Source organism: Opisthocomus hoazin, chromosome 16, assembly GCF_030867145.1.
Source record: "Opisthocomus hoazin isolate bOpiHoa1 chromosome 16, bOpiHoa1.hap1, whole genome shotgun sequence".
NCBI classification, from domain to species: Eukaryota; Metazoa; Chordata; class Aves; order Opisthocomiformes; family Opisthocomidae; genus Opisthocomus; species Opisthocomus hoazin.
The window spans coordinates 12445491-12466828 of record NC_134429.1 but is presented as its reverse complement, the minus strand read 5'-3'; the positions used below and the strand labels follow the sequence as shown (position 1 = coordinate 12466828).

Genomic DNA, 21338 nt, shown 5'->3' with positions numbered 1-21338 from the left:
AATCCCAATTAAAAGCAGCAGCACTGTCCATTTTTCAATGCATAACCACGCTTATTTCCGAAGAAAAACCCTTGGAAAACAAAACTTTCTGTTCTATTCAACGCCACTCTGCTCTTCATCCCACAGTCTGAAATGTCAATAATAAGAAAACTCTGGAAATGCTGCAAAAATAGTTTTTTCTGTGGGTACAAAGCCCTTCTGAAGCATCCCAGTCTATGGGACTAGTAAAACCAGTCAGAAGTTTTAAAATCCGAATAATCCCTTACAAAACAAACAAACCCCTTCCATTTTGGAGTCTAAACACCACAAAAACAATCGTCACGTCAATCTACGGCACTAGAGTTGTCAGTGCACAGCAGCTTGCAGAAGGGTTAGAATTCTCAAGGTTCCATCTAATGCTCTTTCCCCTGATTCCTGAGCAACAAAGCCTCATCTTTACAAGACCCAAGATCTAACTTTTTTTTTTGAGTGGGTTTTTTTTTTTCCTTTTTTTCTTAAATGTTAAAACAACTACAACCAACCTTTTGCCTTGTAATACTCCTTGCTTACTGTACACCCAGTGAACTATAGGCAAAGCACTTACCCGTGTAAAACTTCATCAAGGAGGGGACTAACAATTTAGTGGAGAGAGGGTGATTCTCAATCATTTCAAAGAACTTTTGTGTCCGGGGCTGAACAGCTGGATTTGTCATGAACATCACTTCAACCAGCTTGGCTACTAAATACGGATTTCGGATGTAGTTCTGGTTGCACAGCATCACAACAAGGAACATCACTATGTCCTGAGTACAGGGCTCGTAAAGCACCTGAGGAGCATATCTGAAAAGAGGGAAATAAGCAAAACAAAATGAAAAACGCCAGCCCTGTGTTTTCCAGAGAAGATTTATCATGTACATCAAGTAAGTTCACAGCATTCATTAGCAACAGGAAAAGTTTAGTCATTTTATCGTAATTCCCCATCTTTCTCTACAGAAACCAGATTCTTACTCTTCCAAAAGGTCCTGCCAGCTCTTCACTACTGGAAGCTGAATTTTAGCCTGAAACACTATCATATTCTTTTGTTGCACATAATAGCAAATTTGCCTTGAAGTACCACTGTAACAGCATCTCAGGAAAGCAAAAGCCTCATCATACAACACAGCGAAGTCTGGGTTTGAAAGCACATATCGGGAATAAAGTGACCAGCTTCACAACTCCAGGATGACATCTGAATAGCATTCATGCCCATCTAAACTGCTAAAACTATACCAATGCATTTCATCCCAGCAAGTTTATAAATGGGAGAATTTTCTACTTACTAAGCTATGACTTTTTAAAAATATTATTCTAGTGATGATTAAACATATCATGAGATCAGAAGGACTCGGCAAACTCCAAGCCACAAGGAAAATTCTTGGGAGGAGGGAACCAAAAACGCTTCAACCTTCTTGCAAGAAAAAATGAGGTTAGAAGGGACTCTGGAGCTCATCGAGGCATTCTGTCGGCAGCAATGCCTGCCAATGCCATAATCTTATGGCCATTGTTAAAAAATAGAACATTATTACAGGACATATAAACAGGACATATTAACTACAGAATAGCTACAAAACTACTTTTGCACCCTAAATTTATGTGCACACCACCTGTTACAGGGGTGAACAGTAGTACAAATTTCCTTTAGATATAACTTTACTTACTGTACAATAAAAAATAAAAATTCAGCAACATCTTCCACGTAAAACTCTGGCAATGCTGCAAATACCTTCGGAACTTCAGGAGTTAAAGGCAATTTTATGCTGTAGAATAAGAGACAATAAACAGGACAGTAAAGTAGCAGGGTTAAGTAGAAACTGTCACAAGCTCTCTAATGGAATTCTCCTGTGGGAATGCTTTACAAGAGTTCTGAAAGTGAGTTTTTAAAAATCCATGTCAGTACTTCAAGTGTACTAAAAATACCCGATGGTTGCTCTCCCACAGCTGAACCTTAAACTATAAAGACATATATTCTATGCAAGAATTTATGTCACTGACATAAAGTAACAAATACATAAGAACGCAGACACTGTAAAAAAAAAAATTATTCAAGAACTGCTAAATTCCATAAACATTCTAACACGACCTGAAATATCTTTGACACAATTTACACAGACAATCCTGACACTCACTTGGGATAGGCAGGGTCAAGAATACGAAGCATCAGCTGAATCACCATGCCATAGAAATTCAGGCATCTCCTGAGAAAGTTTTCATCCAGCAAACCAGCATCTGCACAAGCCTTGCACCTCACCAGTTTCTGCAGAATATGCATACAAAAACTAATCCAGGGCAAGACAACATGAAAGGAAGGTCAAGTCTATCCAAGCTAATCAATATATCTGTGAATTATGACAATTATACAATGGTCTCTTCTCAAAATACGCTCTTATTTGAAGAAAATAGTGAACTTAACCCCAACATCTCAAGAAAAACACGCACACAATTCAAAGGTACAGGGACAGAGGTACAAGCTTTAGGGGAACAACGGAAGAAATAACAGAGCTATCAAAGTGGGAAAATGTGCATTTAAAGTAATTTTGGTGATACAGCTCAGAAAATTTATGTCAATTTATACTAGGAAGAGCTAAGCAGGACAGACCTTCAAAAGAGAGGACACCAGCATACTCATCTTTGCAAGAATTCTACATGAGATTAGGGACTTCAGAGTTCCATCTCCATCTTGGGCACAGACTGTGCAGGCACAACTACTCCCAAACAAGCCACAGTCCCTTTGCTTGTTCTCTCTCCAACAAAAGTGGTATTTTCTTCTTTCTGAGGAATACTGCCTAAGTTAATCTTGGTGTTACTTTGAATTTTAAATTCACAATTAATGTTAAATTGTGTCATGACCATCTACTGTAGTACTTGCATGGTTCATCGATTCAAAACCACCACTTTCAAGAAGCATCAGTGGGAAGTTCCACTTCAACATTAGGACAGAAAGTAAACATACAGACAGGCTGACAAAGGCACTTAGCTGAGAACTGAACCACTTACAAACCTTAAGCTGTGTCTTGCAACGTTTCAGCATTTCTCGATGCCTGGTAGCCAGAGGAGAATCCTTCCACTGACTTTCATTGTTTTTCAGATCTTCAACAGTCCTGAAAACCATATGCAACAAGTGGTCATCACGACAGAGGGGATAGGTACTGCCATCTACACGGCATTCAACCTGCTGAATACCCAGAAAATACTGAGAAGAAAAGTGGGGGACAGAGCTAATCATTTTCACAGAAGTTACCCACTGTCACAACAAGAAAAATAAATCGATTTTCCAAATGCAGACTGAAAGCTGCACAGTGTGCATTCAAAGGCATTGCACACACTGGCTCCAACATACATGCCTGTCAGACACATCAGAACAGTAAAAAAAAAAAAAAAAGTACAAAATACAGAAGGGCTCTATCCTGCCTGACAAATTAATTTTATCTACTGTATTAAAAAAACAACAGTATTTGCCTTTAATCTTTTTTCACACTGAAGTCTACAGGCACTTTAAGGAAGGTTAAAAGGATGTCTTTAAAATTAACCCTAAAATGAACCCTAGCAAAAAGAAGGGCTGGTCCAGTTAGCAGCAGGATATTTAGAGATCTCACTCATCTTCTAATATCAGAAACTGGAAACTGGAAAACAATCAGCTAAGGAAGAAAAAAGTGGCTGACAACAGAACTTGTTAGAAACACCTTCCCTTTCCCAAGAAAAGCACAAGTCTGCATCCTGTGTATCTTCCCACTTTCCACTACTGTAAGTGATATTTCGCAGCTTTGTTCTACCCTTCTCACGCTCCACTCCCCACAAAATTCAGGTTTGCAGAGGAGCACAATACATGAATAGTCTATAGTCTCCCCGTCAGTAAAATGACCTGTAAATCAAGGTGGTTGACATTACCTCCCCTGCCTTATCCATCTTCTCACCCTGCCCCACAGCAGAGAGAACTTAAATGTACATTACACACACACCATTTACATAAAAAATCCCTACATATTCTTGTATCTTAATCCTTTTTAGGAAGGGCAATGGATTAGAACAAAACTCCACATACTGAACTATATGAATACGGTCTCTTTTCATCCCTCCTCTAAGCACGAATTCTCTTCCACATCAGTCGCTGCCAACAGCAGAAAAATATCCAGTCTGATTTCTTTATTACCAGCATCTAATTACGTTGCCCAGTGTTGCAAGCAACTCGGCAATTCATGGGAAACGCTGAACACGAAGCACCTATTGATGTCAGTAAAAACCAAGAGCTCTTCACTCCGCACCGTTAGATGGGAGATTGCTGCATAAGCAACTCCTTCGCAACAATTCTAAATAAGGAAAAAGAAGCAACTCCTTTCTCTAGCCAAATGTATGGCTTATTTACAAGTAATCCACAGGCTGGTTTACATGAAAACACTGTTTTTTCTGCAAGATATACTGACTTTTTCCGCTCCATTCTCTGCAGGTTCCCAGGTTCTTGGCCTGCATGTGCTTTAAAAACTAAAAATGAAATCACTACGAATGCAGTCCAAAAATCCTGTGATGAACTCATGGTATTACTGCCAAGGAACATTTACCAAAATGCAATGAGTGCAATTATAAACAATGGAAATACTGATGATACAAAAATCTGTTCTAATTTTAACAAGACTATTCTTCGAGGTTTAGCAACTATAATAGTCTGTTTGAATTTATGCCAAGAGAAATGGAAAACAGCAATATCTTCATGCCAACATCACAACTTTTATTTATAAATTTTTAAAATTATAAACCACATGCTGAATTACTCATAATTCAACAATTTTAAGAGTTTACTGCTGAAGCCTCCCCAAGAGTACAACAAGTATCCCACCTCAGAAGCCAAAGGGGAAAAGGTAAATATCCTCCAGGACACAGAAAACAGCACAGGCACCAACTAACAACGTCTTGTTTCTGAAATCACAAGGCATCTACAATGACTTGATTATCAGACACGTAACTCTGTATGCACTCCTACAGCTACGCCAAGGAGCCTGAGGCACCGATGTCCACACACTGTCAAGCACCACACCGCAGATGAAGTTATAATAAACAGTGTTAAGTAACATCATGAATCCTAAAATGCTCTGAAGATAATTGAATTCTTTTAAACAGAACGGTCTTCTCACCAATTTCAGCTGCCTTGTGTAACCAGTATCCTCAATCCCACTATTATTTAAATTCCTGATTCCTATTATTTTCCTCCCTCAACATAAGCAAAAAATCTAAGAGGGCCAAAAGCAGCAGATGAACAAGCAGTTAACATTATCTGTACTTAGCAACAGTTTTACCCAAATTGTCACTTTAATTTCTGTCAAGTTTATAGGACTTGCCACCATGATCAGAAGATGACATTGCTAGGACACTAGTGCTCTCTGATGCAGCAGACCATTAACAACTTCTAACCTGTTGAGCTCCCTGATGGCCCGCAGTCTACGTATGTACCGACGGCAGCTTGGCAGGATTGAGAGATGATGGGCATGCAGGGTTAGGAAGAAACATTCTGTTGGGAATTTCGGCTCAGAAAATGGAGACGGATCTCTGTCTAGAAAAACAAACAAACAAGCAGTATAGGTGAATAAATTAAAAAAATGAACTGCTTTATCTAGGGGCGAGACCTTGAACTCAACTTTCTTTAAAACAAGTAAGAGCAGACAGCATCAAGAAAACATGTTTATGAATAGGGGCATTATTTGCTGAAATCAAGTACTTCCATGCACCTCCACAGTATCAAAATCAGAAGGCACAGTAAATGCTTGACATCTCTCAGTAAGAGTACTCACAAAGTTCAGCAATCCAGGCTGTAACATCCTCCATTGTTGCTTTCACCCTTGTCTCATCTGTTGGGAGGTCAATACGACACCTGGGATGAAATACGTACATGGGATCAACCGTTTCCAGCTTTATCTTCGTACTTAGTTGCTGTAGTACCCATAAGAAGTTGAGCATAAAGCCATCTGTAGATACCAAACGATCATCTGCCTGTGGGGTAAGAAAGTAAATAGTTGAAGACACAAGCTTTGAAGTACAAGGGTATTTTCTGTTGCTTTGACAGTACTCAACATAAATGAAGTATGCAAGTTCAAGAAAAGGCAGAAATGACAAAGAACATGGACCTGTAAGGAGACCTTTGTGATAACAGGAAGGTCACTTACTAACTTACATATTATCTGTCTCTATGGTTCAACTAGACATTCTCAAGAACACTAAACAAACATATAAAAAGTAGTAGTAAAGTATGTTAGAAATTAAAAGGGCTTAAAAGGGCCTCTTTCAGGAATGGTTTGCCACAGATATAGACAGCAACAGCAGAGTTTCAAAGAGCTGCTGAGCTTCAATTCCTGAGTTTTATCTTGTGTAAAGGTTCTATTACCTCTTCACTGCAACTTTACAGAAATGTTCATAGTAACAGTTCCAAATGTTTGCTTTTGAAAAAGGGACTTGAAGACAACAATGAGGCAAACTTCAGTTGTTCAGGATTCATGCACAGATTTTATCACAGGAAGTGAGTGCAATGTGTTAATTAAACAATGGCAAATTAATATCCCTGTTGTTTCACTGGAACCATGCCAGTTCATATCTGCATCACCCCTTTTACAGAAACCATACAAACAAAGCCTAGCAACTTACCAGCTGGGAAATCAGTTTTTTAAACATAGCCAATTGGAATGAATGAAGCCCCCATAGATTCAGGGAAGAGGGATTGCACAGGGCTGGGTGGGAGTACAAAGCTTTAAACTTTTAATATAGAATCCCTGTTAATGAAGTGACATGTCAGTCCTAAGAAAGAAAACAACGAACTGATCAAATAGGTAAAACTGAGTAATTTCAGAAACGGGAAACGTATTGAAAGAGATAAAGACTGATGAGAGAGGTTCTCGCTTGTTGTAGTAGGCATTCAAAATGCTTTTGTCCTCCACTCAGAAGCCACCATTGCATGAGCCATCTAGTGCTATTTGTGCATTGACCAGGCCCACGAATCACAGGAAGAGTGTTCCCTTTATTTACCTGCATTTGCGCCTTTTTCATGTTGGCATTGACAATAGCTGCCATGTAATTGAGCGCTGCTTCTCGAGTTTCACCATTCAGTAAAATACTATGTAGAATCTTGAACAGCTCTTGCTGGAATTTCAAGTAAACATTCTGTCAGATTGCATGTACTTCTCAACGTTGCATTCCTGCTTTCTTTTGCTCCATATTTCTATGTTCTACAAATTCCACAACACTAACTACAACTTCTGTTGTGGACTTACTGTCAACATTATATGCATATAACAGTTACAAAATTAGTTACAGAAAAGATTATATATAGAGAGATGACTAGTGCAATACACACACACAACTACGATATGCATTTTTTATTCATCCTTTAACATGAACTATAACCCATGACTAACTGTTCTGTTATTTCCTAAACTGGCTTACAGCCTTAGAGAAATATTTGTAGCATTATGTTTCTTTCCTAATTCCCTTCAGCCATATCCTAACAGATCTATTGTTTAATAAAGAAACTAGATTATTGTAGATTATATTCTTCATTTGTGTCAAAAACCAAAAAAAGCCACAATATTTTGCACTTTTTTTTTTAAACATGAGAACACTTACCCTTGCTAATTCCAGGTAATGCTGCAAAGACTGGCTAACAACCCTGGTGTTTTCAAGAGTAATGGCAGGCCCTGAGAAGTACTTTTCAACTACTTTGTTCTGAAAGTAGAATGAATATTGGCAAATGTATGGGGGAAGGGGAAAACAAACAAACAAAAAACCCCACCACACTACTATCAACATCCTTCTGTAACACTTACGTCATCTTCAGCAAAGACGGAGAGACTGAAGAAGGCTCCAAGATAGGAAAGTCTCTGCAGCTCTCTTCCTGCACCTGCGCTTAAAGATTTAGGCAACCACAAGGGCAAAGAGACAACCTAGGAAACAGGAGAAACAGTAAGTTAATCCAAGCTGCCATGTCAGCCGTGCTACTTTATCTGCACTGTCACTTTCAGTGTTCGCCACATGCACTCAATTCTTCAACATCCAGCCATGCCAACCGCTAAATGGAAACATCTCCTCAGTCCTCCAGCAACCTGAGAAAGTCATGTGTGCCACAGTTTTTCTAAATTCTCAGGGAAAAGGACTCCCTTTGCCAGTTTACTTAACTATTGCTTAGCATGAAATACTCCAGTAGCCCCTGTTTAGTGTTATGAAGAACGTTATCAATGGGGATTGTACCATACAAACAAAGTTCCATGGTTCTTTTAACTTGAAAAAAAGAAACCAAACCCCAGACTGGATGAACTTACCAAACTGCACATAGGGTGTGTCTTCCCAAACTTGATTTCACAAAGTTCACATAGTGCCTATAAAGAAATCCCAAGAAAAAATACTTTTGTGTGTAATTACTAAGTAACCTGTCTGCAAATAACAAGCTTAACTGGGTAAACTGCTGAAAGAATCAAACCTTTTTCCCTTTATCAGTGGAAAAATTTCCATCTTCCACAACGGTGAAGAGTTCCAAAAAGAGCTAGAGCACACACTGCTCCCATTTTAGCTTTTACATCTGTTCCAAGTTGTCTCAAAAAAGCTAACACGTCTCACAGGATAATAAATTATTGCACTTATTTCAAAAATTAGCTGTGCAAATTGTTTGTTTGTTCAGAACATAACAATGCCTTTGCTGGACTCCTGAACCACCACATAAAAGTCAGTAACAATAATAAATAGAGCAATTGTTCTATACATACACCAAGGCCTTTGTCTTTTGAATCAGAGTGGAAAAATGTCAGATGAACACAGAAGCCAGAAACAAAGAATCCTATCCAAGATCTCTAACTCACTTTCAACTGCAGCACAGAAAAAAGCAAGCAGTTATAACAGATGATTCTGAAAACACAAAAATACTGTAGGCTTTCATATATCCCGCTTCTCCTGTACTCTCTGTTCTCATTCTTCAATTATACAACAGCTAGTAACTACTATTCCATCCTTTCAGTGCACACTATGCCAACTAGAGATGATCAAAATGGAGTATCATTTTCAAGTAGCCCTTCCTTGTAGCCAGTGGCCAGATTTGCAACAGTTCACAATTTAAACTGGTGGGAATAACACAAGAGCAGGAAAACACAGAACCAGCAAAAATTATTATTTTTGCAAAAGAACCGCTGTTGCTTAGCCAATTTGATTTGCCACAAACCAGCTAATTTCCTGAAGCACAAATAAAATCTGAGATGTAATAGCCTTTTTTGGCACCATACTCTGAAGATCCTAAAATCTAAAGGTGTTACCTGACAACGCTCAATTTAGCCAAGAATTTAGCTTGTTCTTTTGTGGTCGAGCATGCTTTTCAAAAGACTTTTTTGTTTTATCAATAAAAGCAGTAGGAGGGAAGCAGATCTAGGGACTAAAGTATGCACTTAAAAAACACTAAAAATAAAACCTCCAACTTTTCAGCCAATGAATATTATGAATTTTTCATACAGCAAATAGTAACCAATTCAAACAATTTTGGGTTTAATGCAATATATTTTAGTTTCCCACATACAAAAGTGAGTCTGCCAAACACTGGTATGGATACTGGGCCTTATTTCCCAGACTTCAATTCGGAGGAGCTTAGCAGGATTTTACAGCCATCCATAGCATTATAACTAGTATGCATGATGAAATCCATACATATGATTAATCTTAAATAAAGCAATACATACAAACATTTGAATAGCCCACTATACAAACTCTGTACATTAAAGGTAAGATATTAATGGCCTCAGACTACTGGATTTGTAATCCATACATATGATTAATATGATTAATTTGAAATCCATACATATGATTAATCTTAAATAAAGCAATACATACAAACATTTGAATAGCCCACTATACAAACTCTGTACATTAAAGGTAAGATATTAATGGCCTCAGACTACTGGATTTGTAATGGTCTTTTACACACCTCATACCACATCAAGCTTCCAACATAGAGTTTAGCAGTAATCCATTAAGCAAAGAAAGCCCCCAAATGCTGCAGTGCATTACCTCATATAGAATCTACATAAATTATCAGTAATCATAAAGAAACCGCTCCTAGAAATGAACAGTCCTTACCATAAGGGGGTATTTAAAATTGTCACTATCAAGGGAGCACTCTTTGGAAGCTAGAGCCAGGCCTTGTAAGATGGGAATAAAGATCTGTAAAAACAGAAGTAGATCACTTTATTCAAGAACAGGATGTAATCCAATGACACCATTGCCGCACACAGCACAAAATACCTGCTCATTCTTCAAATACTGCGTTACACAAAAGAAAAGCAAAGACCTTTTCTTTAAATTTCTATCAGTTAAGCCTGAACGCTTAAAAGATTATTCCAAACTGAAAACCAACTTGCTTGATACAGTGTAACATACTGACTTGACGCCTGAGCATAACAACTTGGCCATAAAAACTTATTTGCAAGCACTTGTATGTATTTTTCCTTATCACATTCTAACTTGTTTCCAAACACCTACTTTGCAAACCAAATAACCCCACAGACATATGCACCTAGATTTAGACCCAAAACTAACAGATACAAGCTGAAGCTGGCAAATAGTAATAGCACACTGACAATAAATCGCGTGTTGTTCCGTCAGGTTCTCTGGATGTGGAAACAGATGCCCATTTCATACAGGGTCACTGCAGATACCGTATGCGTGTGTGCAAGCACGGATGTTATACACACAAATGAGAGCACAAGTTCTGCAGAGGTATCCAACAACCTGATTGCCCAAATGGGTAATAATTTCTTTGCCTATACATTTGGGGTAATAATATAGCTCTAATTTTGCATGTCATGTAAACAAGCTGGGTTTGTGCTGGTAAGCTGTAACTGTGGTAAGAGTAAAGATAATAAGCAGCAGTCAAGGACTGTTATGAGAGGAAGTGACATGACAGGAACTTACTAATCAAAAGTAATTATACCCAATTGGTAAGACCCAATCACACAGCTCTGACAACTATACCCTCACAAAATAAACTTGCAGCAATTCTGCAGCAATAACAAGAGGTCCCACTGAATTTTAAATTTAAGCATATTGTGTTGCTTCTATGAAGAGACAAAAAGATTTATTAAACAATATTACAGAAGAGAACTATAAAGAGGTGGTTGTCTGCTTCAGCTAGAGGAGTGGTTCTCTTCTCCAGGACAGGTGACCTTTAACACTTTCCATAACCACTTTTTGACAGTCTTAAATATACTTTCAACTGCATGAACCTCTGCGAAAAGGTGTCCAGACAGAGATATAAATTATTAAAAGGTACTTGCACTACACACAAAAATTAGCTTATGTCATTTTTTTTTTTTTTCAAAACTGGAAGGATCAAACGCCATTCTGAAGGCCCCATCCTTACAGCTCAGTCACGTAATACTACAGGAGGGCTAATCAGAGACAATTACAATCTCACTGATCTGCTTTCATATTATATGGGCTAGAAGTTTGCTAGTTTTGTGTCTTAATTACTAAGCCCACCAGTTCCAATTGTTTTATCACCTCAGTGAGCTACTTCGACACATAAAACTATCTAATGTTTCTCAGTCATCTCCTCTGTAAAATGAAGACTTAACGGACTAGGACTTGTAAAATGCTCTTAGCACCTTACATGCAAACTATTAAAAGTCGCAAAGAAAGGTCAACGCTGCAAGACAGAAAAAAGAATAAATTTTTCTGAGTACGACTACAGAAGATTGCTGTCTCACACATACATTTTGAGGATATTTTGTACAGAAGCACAGAAAGATGAAAGCCCAGTATCAATTGCATAATATAAGCCTGCATATTTCACTTCAACATTACATAAGTGTGTGCTGCTTATCAACAAGCGCACTTTTAATAATTAGAACCAGCAAACAATGAAAGTCAGTCTTTTTCACAAAATCTTAAATGAGTCAAAAACAAACAAAACCGAACTCCTATTGCTTAACAGGCTGCTAGCCCCTGAAGTCATAGGTACGGAACTGTGAGATGTTGAATAAACCTCCGCAAATCCACTCTTAGATATTGCAAATAGTAGAATCATATGATATAATTATTTTTTACCTATGTCTTACCTGTTTGAACACCTCTTCATCCTGGTAAGTTGTTCTCACCAGTTCTTGGATGAAACCAAATGGGAGATTCCTACACAGCATATATGGTACCAGCAAAGACTGCTGCTGCAATGACCTTTATTTGAATGAAAAAAATTATCCAAAACCACTGATTATTTGCAGTAGTATTTGTAGTAGTATTCGCAAAAACATCAGAGTATTCACATCTAAGGATGTGCCAGAAAGCAGATTATCAACACGTTGACACACCTACACTGCTTTCAAAAGTAACGAACCTTGTCTTCTCAAGTTACTTGTGGAAAGGTTATTCTCAAACAGATGCTGCTGCCAACATCCCACTTTAGTTTAATGAGGCTGGAAGAAAATAACAGCTTCTGTGTAGTAATTGGTTCTCCCTTCTACTCCTCTCTAATGAAAAGACCCTTTGTTAAGTTCAATGGGTAAAGGAATGTTTTTTGATATTTGTTTTTCCAGATCAAGAAAAGAACGTAACAGTATTAAATATTATAGAAGTATTGTTTGGAAACACAAATATAAAATTATGCAGATTTTAGTAAAAGTCACATATCCTATTTTAAAAACCTTTCTACTGTTCCAACTAAACAGGCTGCTAGTCAAACTGCTTTTGAAACAACTGCACTTGAAATCTCAGAGTCGTGATTCAGTGCAGAGTGTCTACACACAGATTTATATTACCAAATCTGTTGAGGCAAACTCTCTGAAGTAAGCAAGTGCTACGCTACTTCAGCAGTTTCTGCTACACATTTGGATAAGGCTGCTGTTCTCAGATGCAGCTCTACTGGTTAGTGACTTCACATGAGCAGCGCCCCAACAATCTGCAAGTAAAACAGTTTCTGCCTGAGGTAAGGCAGAAAACAGCTTGGTTAACTCAGATGCCCCATTTAAACTGTTCAAACCAACCTGGATGATTTTTCCCAAACACAATCAGAAAACACTTAAACTGCTCTCCATCAACACGTCAGTGGGAGCAATAGCCTCCAATGGTAAAGCGATCAGCTATTCCTCTGGCACATAAACGTATCCTGCTCCAACAACTGATCTTAGTTTTCGTAACTAATCCTCAGAAGGAAACAAAAACCACCCCAGAACAGTCTAATTTCATGACTAACATCAGCTGTATTTACCTTGGTTGCGTTAAGGATCCCTGTAGCACCAAAGCAGCATGTGAAATGCACTGTGATCGGATGTTGCTCAGTAACTGGCTAACTGTTGGCTGGCTACACATCTGATAAAAATAATTTCATTTTAATACAAACTAGAAGTATTCAGAGACAGAACAGACAGGAAATATGATAAATTTCTTTATTCACTCAGTACAAATGTAAGATGCAAACTGAGATTAGCACTACTCGAGCTAAAAGCCTTCCAGATTATATACAAAAAGTGGTGTTTTTATTTTTCCCCCAGAAGCAAAAGCTTAAAGCAGAATATAGAATGTTGATAGGGATCTGGTCTCACGAAAATACGTTTTACATGGAATAAACTTGGATAAAATGCAGTAGACCTAAAGGGGAAGGCCAGTTTCTAACAGTGCTTATTTTAGAGATGTAAAACATATACGTGATTCAAATACGATGAATGAATAAGAGTCAAAGAGGCCTTATATATTCTATAAATCTATTTCTACAACAAAGCCATCAAGAAAGAACTATCAATTTCCACCAGCCTTCCCCACTAAACAGTAAGGGGAGCATCTCTGACAGCACTGATACAACTTCACTCATCCGCAATATACCTTTGGTGCTTTTCTCTCCTCTATTCCAACTCTGTCGAAACACTCAATGAGGTAGTTCAGCATCTCTGTCTCCTTACAATTTTCAATGGTGAAGTGGTCACTGCAGGAATCGGAAACACTCGAGCTGCCAGTGCCTCCCACACTTTAACACACACAAAGAAGAAACAAAGCATTAGGTACAGTTCTTCGCTTGCGCACAATCAAGTAACTCATCAGCTCTTGACTTCCTCTGTCAATTTTCTGAAGACTCCATCCCAGCACACACATGGCTCAAAAATTAGGATAATTTCTGTGATCTATGAAGAGCTCTCCCTTTAACTGCTTGTCCAACTCTGAAAGATCAGCTGTAGTGTAACCTGACTGAAGCATCAAGTATCCCATTAAACGAGTAAGCATCTGAAAGACAGCACTAAGGCGCATGACTTCAATGGGAATCAATAAATCTTTTTCTCACACGGCAACACAGAAAATGAACAGCCTTTAAGTTGTACCTGACATCAAAAATGTTCGGACGCTCAGGAGGTCACAACACTTCCGTGCCATGATGCAACCTCTGCACAGTTTCTGCACAGTCTCTGTAGATAGCTTTCAAAACGGCAGAAACTTCCCCAACCCTGTCAGCACTACCCAACCCACAGCAGGTCAGAGCCTCCCACAGCAGGGAAGGGACCTCAGCCGACAGATACGGCTACAGACAATCACTTTACGTATTCTAAGGAAGGAGAACAAACAAAACAGGAGGCAATACGTTAAAGCATCTGTTCCTTTTAAAATCTCCCCATTAAATATAATTTAATTTCAACTCAGTTCATTTCAATTCTCTTACAGCAAAACATGCCATTTCATTATGTAGCACAGCTGGGGGGAGGGGAGAAGAAAACACTGATATTGTAAGCACGAAAACTAAATCCACAAAAACAAAACCATGCTTGAGACAAGAGAAAAATCAAATACAAAAGTGAGAACAGACCCCAAAATTCTCAATCTCAGACTTGTTATCTCAGCAGAATTCTTCTCTACATAACAGCTTGGCAAAGCTAATTAAAAGCAAAATCCTCATTTTACAGAAGGGAATCAGACAAGATATATTCACTTTATGTAAATGGAATTTTAAAAATAGCAGTTACGCAGATGGTCTACTGCTATTCCTCAAAGAAAAGTCAAAACTTGAATTTCCCTTAAACTGTAAAAGAATTTACATTTTAATAATCAAGCTGTACAAATCTATTGCGCAAGCTTTACAGTGCAACCAACGAATCAGGGAAAGGTTATTGCTGCTAAGCATCTGGTAGCTCAGCATGTTAACAAACGTAATTTCTAATAGCAGCAACCTCTTTTTGCAGAGAGAAATTGTTCTCAGTTATTCAACTAAAGCAAATCCATGTAAAACGTAGCTCTATTAAAACAGTACTGCGTAACCATGAATTCATATACAGGTTTTCTATAGTCTCCCTTTTAAACCTCTTGACTTCTCACATTCAGCTTAAAAATTCTCCTTCTGAAAACATCAATTTATACAAAAAAAGTACTACTTCTATAGTTAGTCATTCTGTTCATGATTTCATTGCAGTAGTAACTGAAATTACTGTAAAGAAAAGCCCATACGTCCTTCATACACATAGTGAATGCCTTGGTATTTTCAGAATGCAAGTTGTTGCATAATTGTACAGTCACTGTGTTTATAACTTAACATCTTACTTCTGTCTGCAGAATGCCAGGATTTAATACACAAACTAAGCCTCCAGAAGCACAGCAACCTCAGAAATCCTTACCAAAGGCTTTGCAACTCAATCCAACACTTGGATTAAACTGCCAACAGGATACGAATTAAAAGAAACCAGGGGGGGAAAAAAATCCTAAATTCCACATACATAAAGAACCCTAAATTTGTGTTATCAAATTCACTCTCCTGAAATCAGACTGGAATGGAAAACAGGAGATGCTATTGGAAGGTCTTCTTGTTAACAGTCTGACTTTAGCAGTAGTGTCCCACCGTACCACAGGAAAAACCATAGACAGAAAAGCTGGCGAGGGGAGAGGCCATCTCATACCAAGTCTTTCTGGACATTCCCTGACATCACAGCATACTTCCTAAAGTCTTGACCTAGCTTAGTTTTAGAAGGCTCAAGCAATTAGATTTCCCCTGACTTTTGCTGCAACTCAGATACTTCAAAGGGGGCTGAAAGTCTTGGAGGAATTCTTTCCATCCCAGCTGTTCAACACACATGTAGTTTTTAAAACTCTCACCTGGTTTCCCTTATACCTTCGCAGATTGTAACTGACTCTGTGGCCAGCTGTAGGCCACCTCAGAACTGCTATCATTCACAATCAGGGATTTGAACGCTCATGGAAAATGACTACAGAAGTATCATTTTTCAGAAACATCTTCCTAAAATACATGGTTTTTATATAAAACATTCAGTGCTTTTCTCCAGCTTGTGCCGACACAAAATATTGGGGCATTTCTTTGGGAATTTTGGTGCACGGGATGAAGCTGATAAAGGCTACATTTTAATGGCAAAAGAAAGAAATTAATCATTTTCACCAGCTAATAAAAAACACAAATCACTTGGATGACAAACAGTTTTGTATGAAGGCTGCTCATTTTTCACACCAGAACCTCAGTCTAATAGGAAACCATTTCTGCATCAGCCAAGACATTGCAGCATTACTCTGCAATGGAATGTAAGAGTAGAGAAGATCCTATCCTGCATTTACATTTCCAAAAGCTTTTTTCCCCTTGATGTATCCAGTATTCCACAGGTTTTTTGCACAGCTATCTGGCTAGTTTCCAAACAGAACTCCGTAATACAAATTCTCATTTTGTTTTCACGTATCTTGACGTCACACAAATGAAAGGGATTCGTAAGTCTCAGTAACATATTCTGCTCTTCCCCCTTCATTCTTGGCTGTTCCAATTACATCAACCTCTACTACGCACCACCTCAAAAGGACCAGTGTAAACTTTCACGTGTGTTTTCTTTACAGGCTAGAGGAGTGATTCTCAGCTGTGTCAGTCACTGCTGCTTGACAGAGTCATACTGTTTGCATCAGCTGACTATTTGCCACCATCTCCTTTTCCACGTTAACTTTTGTCCTCATTTTCCAGTTTTTGATAGGAAAACATGCACATGATGCACCACTGGTTTTAAAACTACAACCATGGGTGAATAATATTCCTTCTACTCATACAGTCAGTGAGGAGTTCCACTCAAAACCTCCTTTCAGAAACCATGCTGATTAAACCTAAAAGGCAATATGATTAACATTTACTTTATCTCAGTCATCTCCCCAAACAAGAGCTGACTAACTAGCATTCGTTGTACATGTTTGTACGCCATCTTAAAAAGCCATCCAAATCATCGCCTTGGCTTTAGTCATTTCCCAAGTTACTTTGAAGAACACTTGACACTACACAGACTGTTAGTTCCTAAGCAACCAAACATGCAGGTTACATTCTCTTTCTCCAATACCTGGACCCAAACTGGACACAAGAAAAATCATCATCTTCATTTTCTTCATCACTACTGTCCTCAGACACATCAGAAACGGCAAGAAGGAGGAGGGAGAAAGGGTTGTCGTATATACTACCACAACAAAAATGAAAAAGGCCATCAGATTTTTTAAGCCACAAGAATAAGAAAATGGTAGCTTTTCTTTGTAAGTCTGCCAAAAATCATCTTCTCTAAACATGCAGACAACAGCTAACTCCATGTTAGTAAAACCAAGGCTATACTAACATGCTCTGTTACACTACTACAAGTTATTCACATATCGAAGGTACCACACATTCACAAACCAAAAATTTAACAGGAATTTTGGAGACCTAAGAAAAATTACGGCTGAAGTGGGAATGTTTAGACATGACTGAATAATAAGTATTACAATTCTAAGCTACTAAACTTTAAAGCAGAGATCCCAGAACCTTGCGTGCTCATTTCTCCCTCCTGCAGGGGCTGAGGATTCCAGGAGCAGCCAAGAGAGAAATGCAGCAGTACTTGGCCTGGCATACTGAAATAGGCTAATCTGTAATTTAAATTTCTGCACTAGGGAATCAAATCTAACATAGGCCAGCAAGTAACAGCTTTCAACAAAACAACTAAAGTCCTACTGAGAAACTGACTTCCAAGCAGGACATCTGTTTGGTTTACTACGCAGCAGTACAAACTGAACAGAAAACTAATAGTTTAACTGGAATGGATGTAAGAAGAGGAGGAAATTAAAACCATATTGCTACCTTTAAAGTAACTACATTACACCTCAAGTGTTTGCAGAAGTAGGTTTAACATTTTGGCAAAGACAGGTTGTTAGCAAGTCAACATATTAGCACAAACCAAAACGCAGAAATCAACTCAGGGTCAGTAGGGTGAGCTCAGCACAAACATAAGTTCTTCCAAATTGCATGATTATGCCACACCCTGCACGGCACACATTAAACAAACTCTCGTTCTTGTGAAATACCTAGAAGGAATCCTGTTCTGTAAAGAACGCCTGCGCAACATACTGGGTGAAGCAGTAAACAAAGGTGGACCCATTGCTGCGGGTCTCTGTCTGGATGCGATGACTGGCATGGCTGGAGGGCTAGCAGCCACGGCTGGAGGACTTGGTGAACTAGATGGGATGGAAATATTCAAGGAACGCGGGATGGAAGAAGCTGAAAAGCCTCCAGAATGGGCAACAGTGTATGGCCGGTACCTCGGAGAGGAAGGCGGCATCCAAGAAGAGCTTGTTGCCGTGAGGTGAGAGCTGACAGTGATGGAAGGCACAGATGTGGTGGCAACTGAACTGGCTGGTGGGGTAAGAGATGAACCAGTCATTGGTACATAGCTTGTGAAATTGGTAGTAGGAGCTGGACTAGTCCCATAGAGACTAAACCAGTTACAGGGGAAAAAGAAAAAAAAAAAAGCAACGATTTAGGATATGCAGAAAAAGGGCGAAAAAGATAAAATGAGCAAGAGAAGCCCTTGCCCTTCTGATGACTCTCCAGCAATAATTCTGCACCTCACACACATTATTCCTTTTTACTAATGTTGAATAAAACCATGTCACAATCTACACACGTTTAAGGTAAGAGTCATAGCCTTCACTGACGCAAGCTAGAAACACTTCTCAGAAGGAACCAGCTACACGGCTTTAACCTATCAAATACACCTCTAGCCATGGCAAGGTACTCAAAAATGGTGAAATGGAGGGAAATTAACACGAAAAAGAATGAGGAACTTTAAAAATCTATTCTGTTTCTTGCTCTTGGGAGATTTCTATGCCCCTCAGTCTCTTCTAGTCTACAAATCAATATTCAAGTGAAATCAGTATTCAGTTATAATCAGAAGTCACCTGGATAATGAGCTTGAACCAAAGGAGCCCACGTTACAGAACATAGGGCTGCTTCCTGGGTTAGAGCCCATGTTTAAAATCAGGCTTCTATCAGGAGACCGGGCAGGTGCAGCAATTGGTTGCGATGTGGCTGTCAGGCTAGCAAATGGGTTTTCATCCCTTGATTGGGTGGACATCATCAGTACTTCCATCAAAATCTGCCCGATCAAGTCCTTAAAATCTGAAAACACTGTTAAGAATAAAAGAAGAAGTTACTACCCTCATCTACTGTCTTCACCTACACATTAATCAGAGATGTAAACATTAGTAGAGATTTCAACTAAGAAGGACAATAATTGACTTCTATGAATTAAGTGCTACTTTTGGCTAAAACAGACTGATACTTACATCTATAACTATCACTGTCTATATTAACTAGGTTCTGAAATTAGAACTATACTAAAATACAACTTTTATGGAAAGTACAAAAGTTCATAGACAACCTAATGTTGTTATTGTTGATTACTGAAGTTCTTGTCTGTCCCTCTCGTATTTTCCCACCCTGCTGTTCAGTTGGGCAAGTTGTGTCATAAAGAAAGGAAAAAAACACGCACATACACCCCACACATGCCTACACATAAGCTAACAACTTTGAGTTTGGTCATATCTTATAGCTGATACATAAAATATAATTTGTTACATAATCATGAATTTTTAACTTATCAAATTAACTGCTAAATGTCTATTATGATGCAAGAAAACTCATTAAGTCAATAAAAGGTTTTGGGGAAAAAAAAAAAAAAAACCAAACAAACAGCAACACTGCCATATCACCACCCTAGTTTGACAAGAGAAAACAGAACCGATGAGCACACAGCAACTGACTGTAACAGGAGCTATGACCAATCAATCCCACATTTTAGGGGATTCCATTTACTGCTACATCTGCTGACAGCAGATGCTGAAATCAAGCGAAGACCAGAAGAAGGTGGCTCCAGCATTGTAGCAATGAGAGAAGCAGCTAAAAATAACAGTAGGGAACGTGCAACTCAACTGAAACAATCCATAAGAACGGTAACAGTTCAGATTCCTACCTTCCTTTGGGTTCTGCTTAAACTGAGCAGAGAGTGAATTCAGGAAGATAACATCTCTGTCTCGGTCCTTCCAGGAGACTCTGAAGATCTTACAGACCAGCTGTAAAGCTTGCTCCTCAGATACTTCAGACCCAGACAGAGGTTCCTTGGTTGGGAGGGAGGGGGGGGAATAAAAAAAAAAAAGAGAATCAATTTATTTGCAATTGTATTAGTCAAGTTACAATTTTATCAGATGCAGATCTTCTTCAAACAGCTTTAGACTAACTCTTAATGGCAGATTTTGTATACTTATGAAGAAATATAGACATATTTGTCAAAATTTATTTGGAAAAAAACTCTGAAGAAACACACAAGAGATGCAGAAAAGATTTAGCAGAAATACATAAAACCAGTAGGAAGTAAATTCCCCAAACATAGTAGAAAACAGTATACTAATTTAACCAAGACGCCCATGATGTCTGCTTTAAGGAATTAATTGGGGATTCAAATTTTTATTATGCACAGGTATTTTGAGAGTTTCTTGTAAAAATTAAAGCACAGGAAGAAGTGGGTTTCCCCAAGTCTCTCCTGCTGTCAAACCTTTGCCCAAGATAAAGACATCTTTCACTTGAATCAAGGCAGGACAGGACAAAAAACTCAAGAATTTGCCTCATTCCCCTTTCTTCCAGAAAAGGAAGACCATGTAAACTGTGCTATAATTGAAAAACTAGGGTCTCTAAAAGGAATGCTACTATATATAATGGCTAGCAAAGATTAAATGGGAGGGTTCTTGCAATCCTAAGGCAGTTTTGAGTGTGCACCTGAAAAAAAATGATGGAATACAAAAAAATAAAACTCAAGTAATTACCCCTGCAACGTGAGGAGAGCATTTTAAAGCGTTTCCAAAACATACATGACAAGCCAGGAACATAACTCCGTCCCTCCCTGCACTCTTCTACCAACACTGTGAAAGTAACATACTGCACAAAACAGATGATTCAGTTGCATAGGCTGCTCAACGCTATTTTCCTGCAAGAGTTCTCCTGTGAGAGTTGTAGCAGAGTTGCTAGACAAAAAAAAAAAATTCTGATATTTGACTAATACAAGTGCTCC

At 38.6% G+C, this 21338-nt stretch overlaps 1 protein-coding gene across 5 annotated transcripts in view; it reads right to left on the bottom strand.

Moving 5' to 3' along the window:
- Positions 1–21338, bottom strand: part of UBE4B (ubiquitination factor E4B) — a 42393-nt gene that overhangs the window by 7310 nt on the left and 13745 nt on the right. For 2 of the 5 annotated variants that reach the window (XM_075437667.1, XM_075437670.1), the window contains exons 5-20: positions 20247–20391; positions 19174–19402; positions 13840–13981; positions 13229–13329; positions 12084–12198; positions 10105–10188; positions 8310–8366; positions 7818–7934; positions 7618–7716; positions 7021–7134; positions 5796–5994; positions 5419–5557; positions 3017–3116; positions 2145–2272; positions 1677–1775; positions 584–819 (exon numbers count right to left, since the gene is read on the bottom strand). In XM_075437667.1, coding sequence (XP_075293782.1) covers positions 584–819; positions 1677–1775; positions 2145–2272; positions 3017–3116; positions 5419–5557; positions 5796–5994; positions 7021–7134; positions 7618–7716; positions 7818–7934; positions 8310–8366; positions 10105–10188; positions 12084–12198; positions 13229–13329; positions 13840–13981; positions 19174–19402; positions 20247–20391 — 2104 coding nt within the window. Of the gene's footprint in view, positions 1–583; positions 820–1676; positions 1776–2144; positions 2273–3016; positions 3117–5418; positions 5558–5795; positions 5995–7020; positions 7135–7617; positions 7717–7817; positions 7935–8309; positions 8367–10104; positions 10189–12083; positions 12199–13228; positions 13330–13839; positions 13982–17312; positions 17427–18300; positions 18709–19173; positions 19403–20246; positions 20392–21338 lie in introns of all 5 variants that reach the window. The other 3 variants (XM_075437665.1, XM_075437666.1, XM_075437668.1) reach the window with 3 other exon arrangements.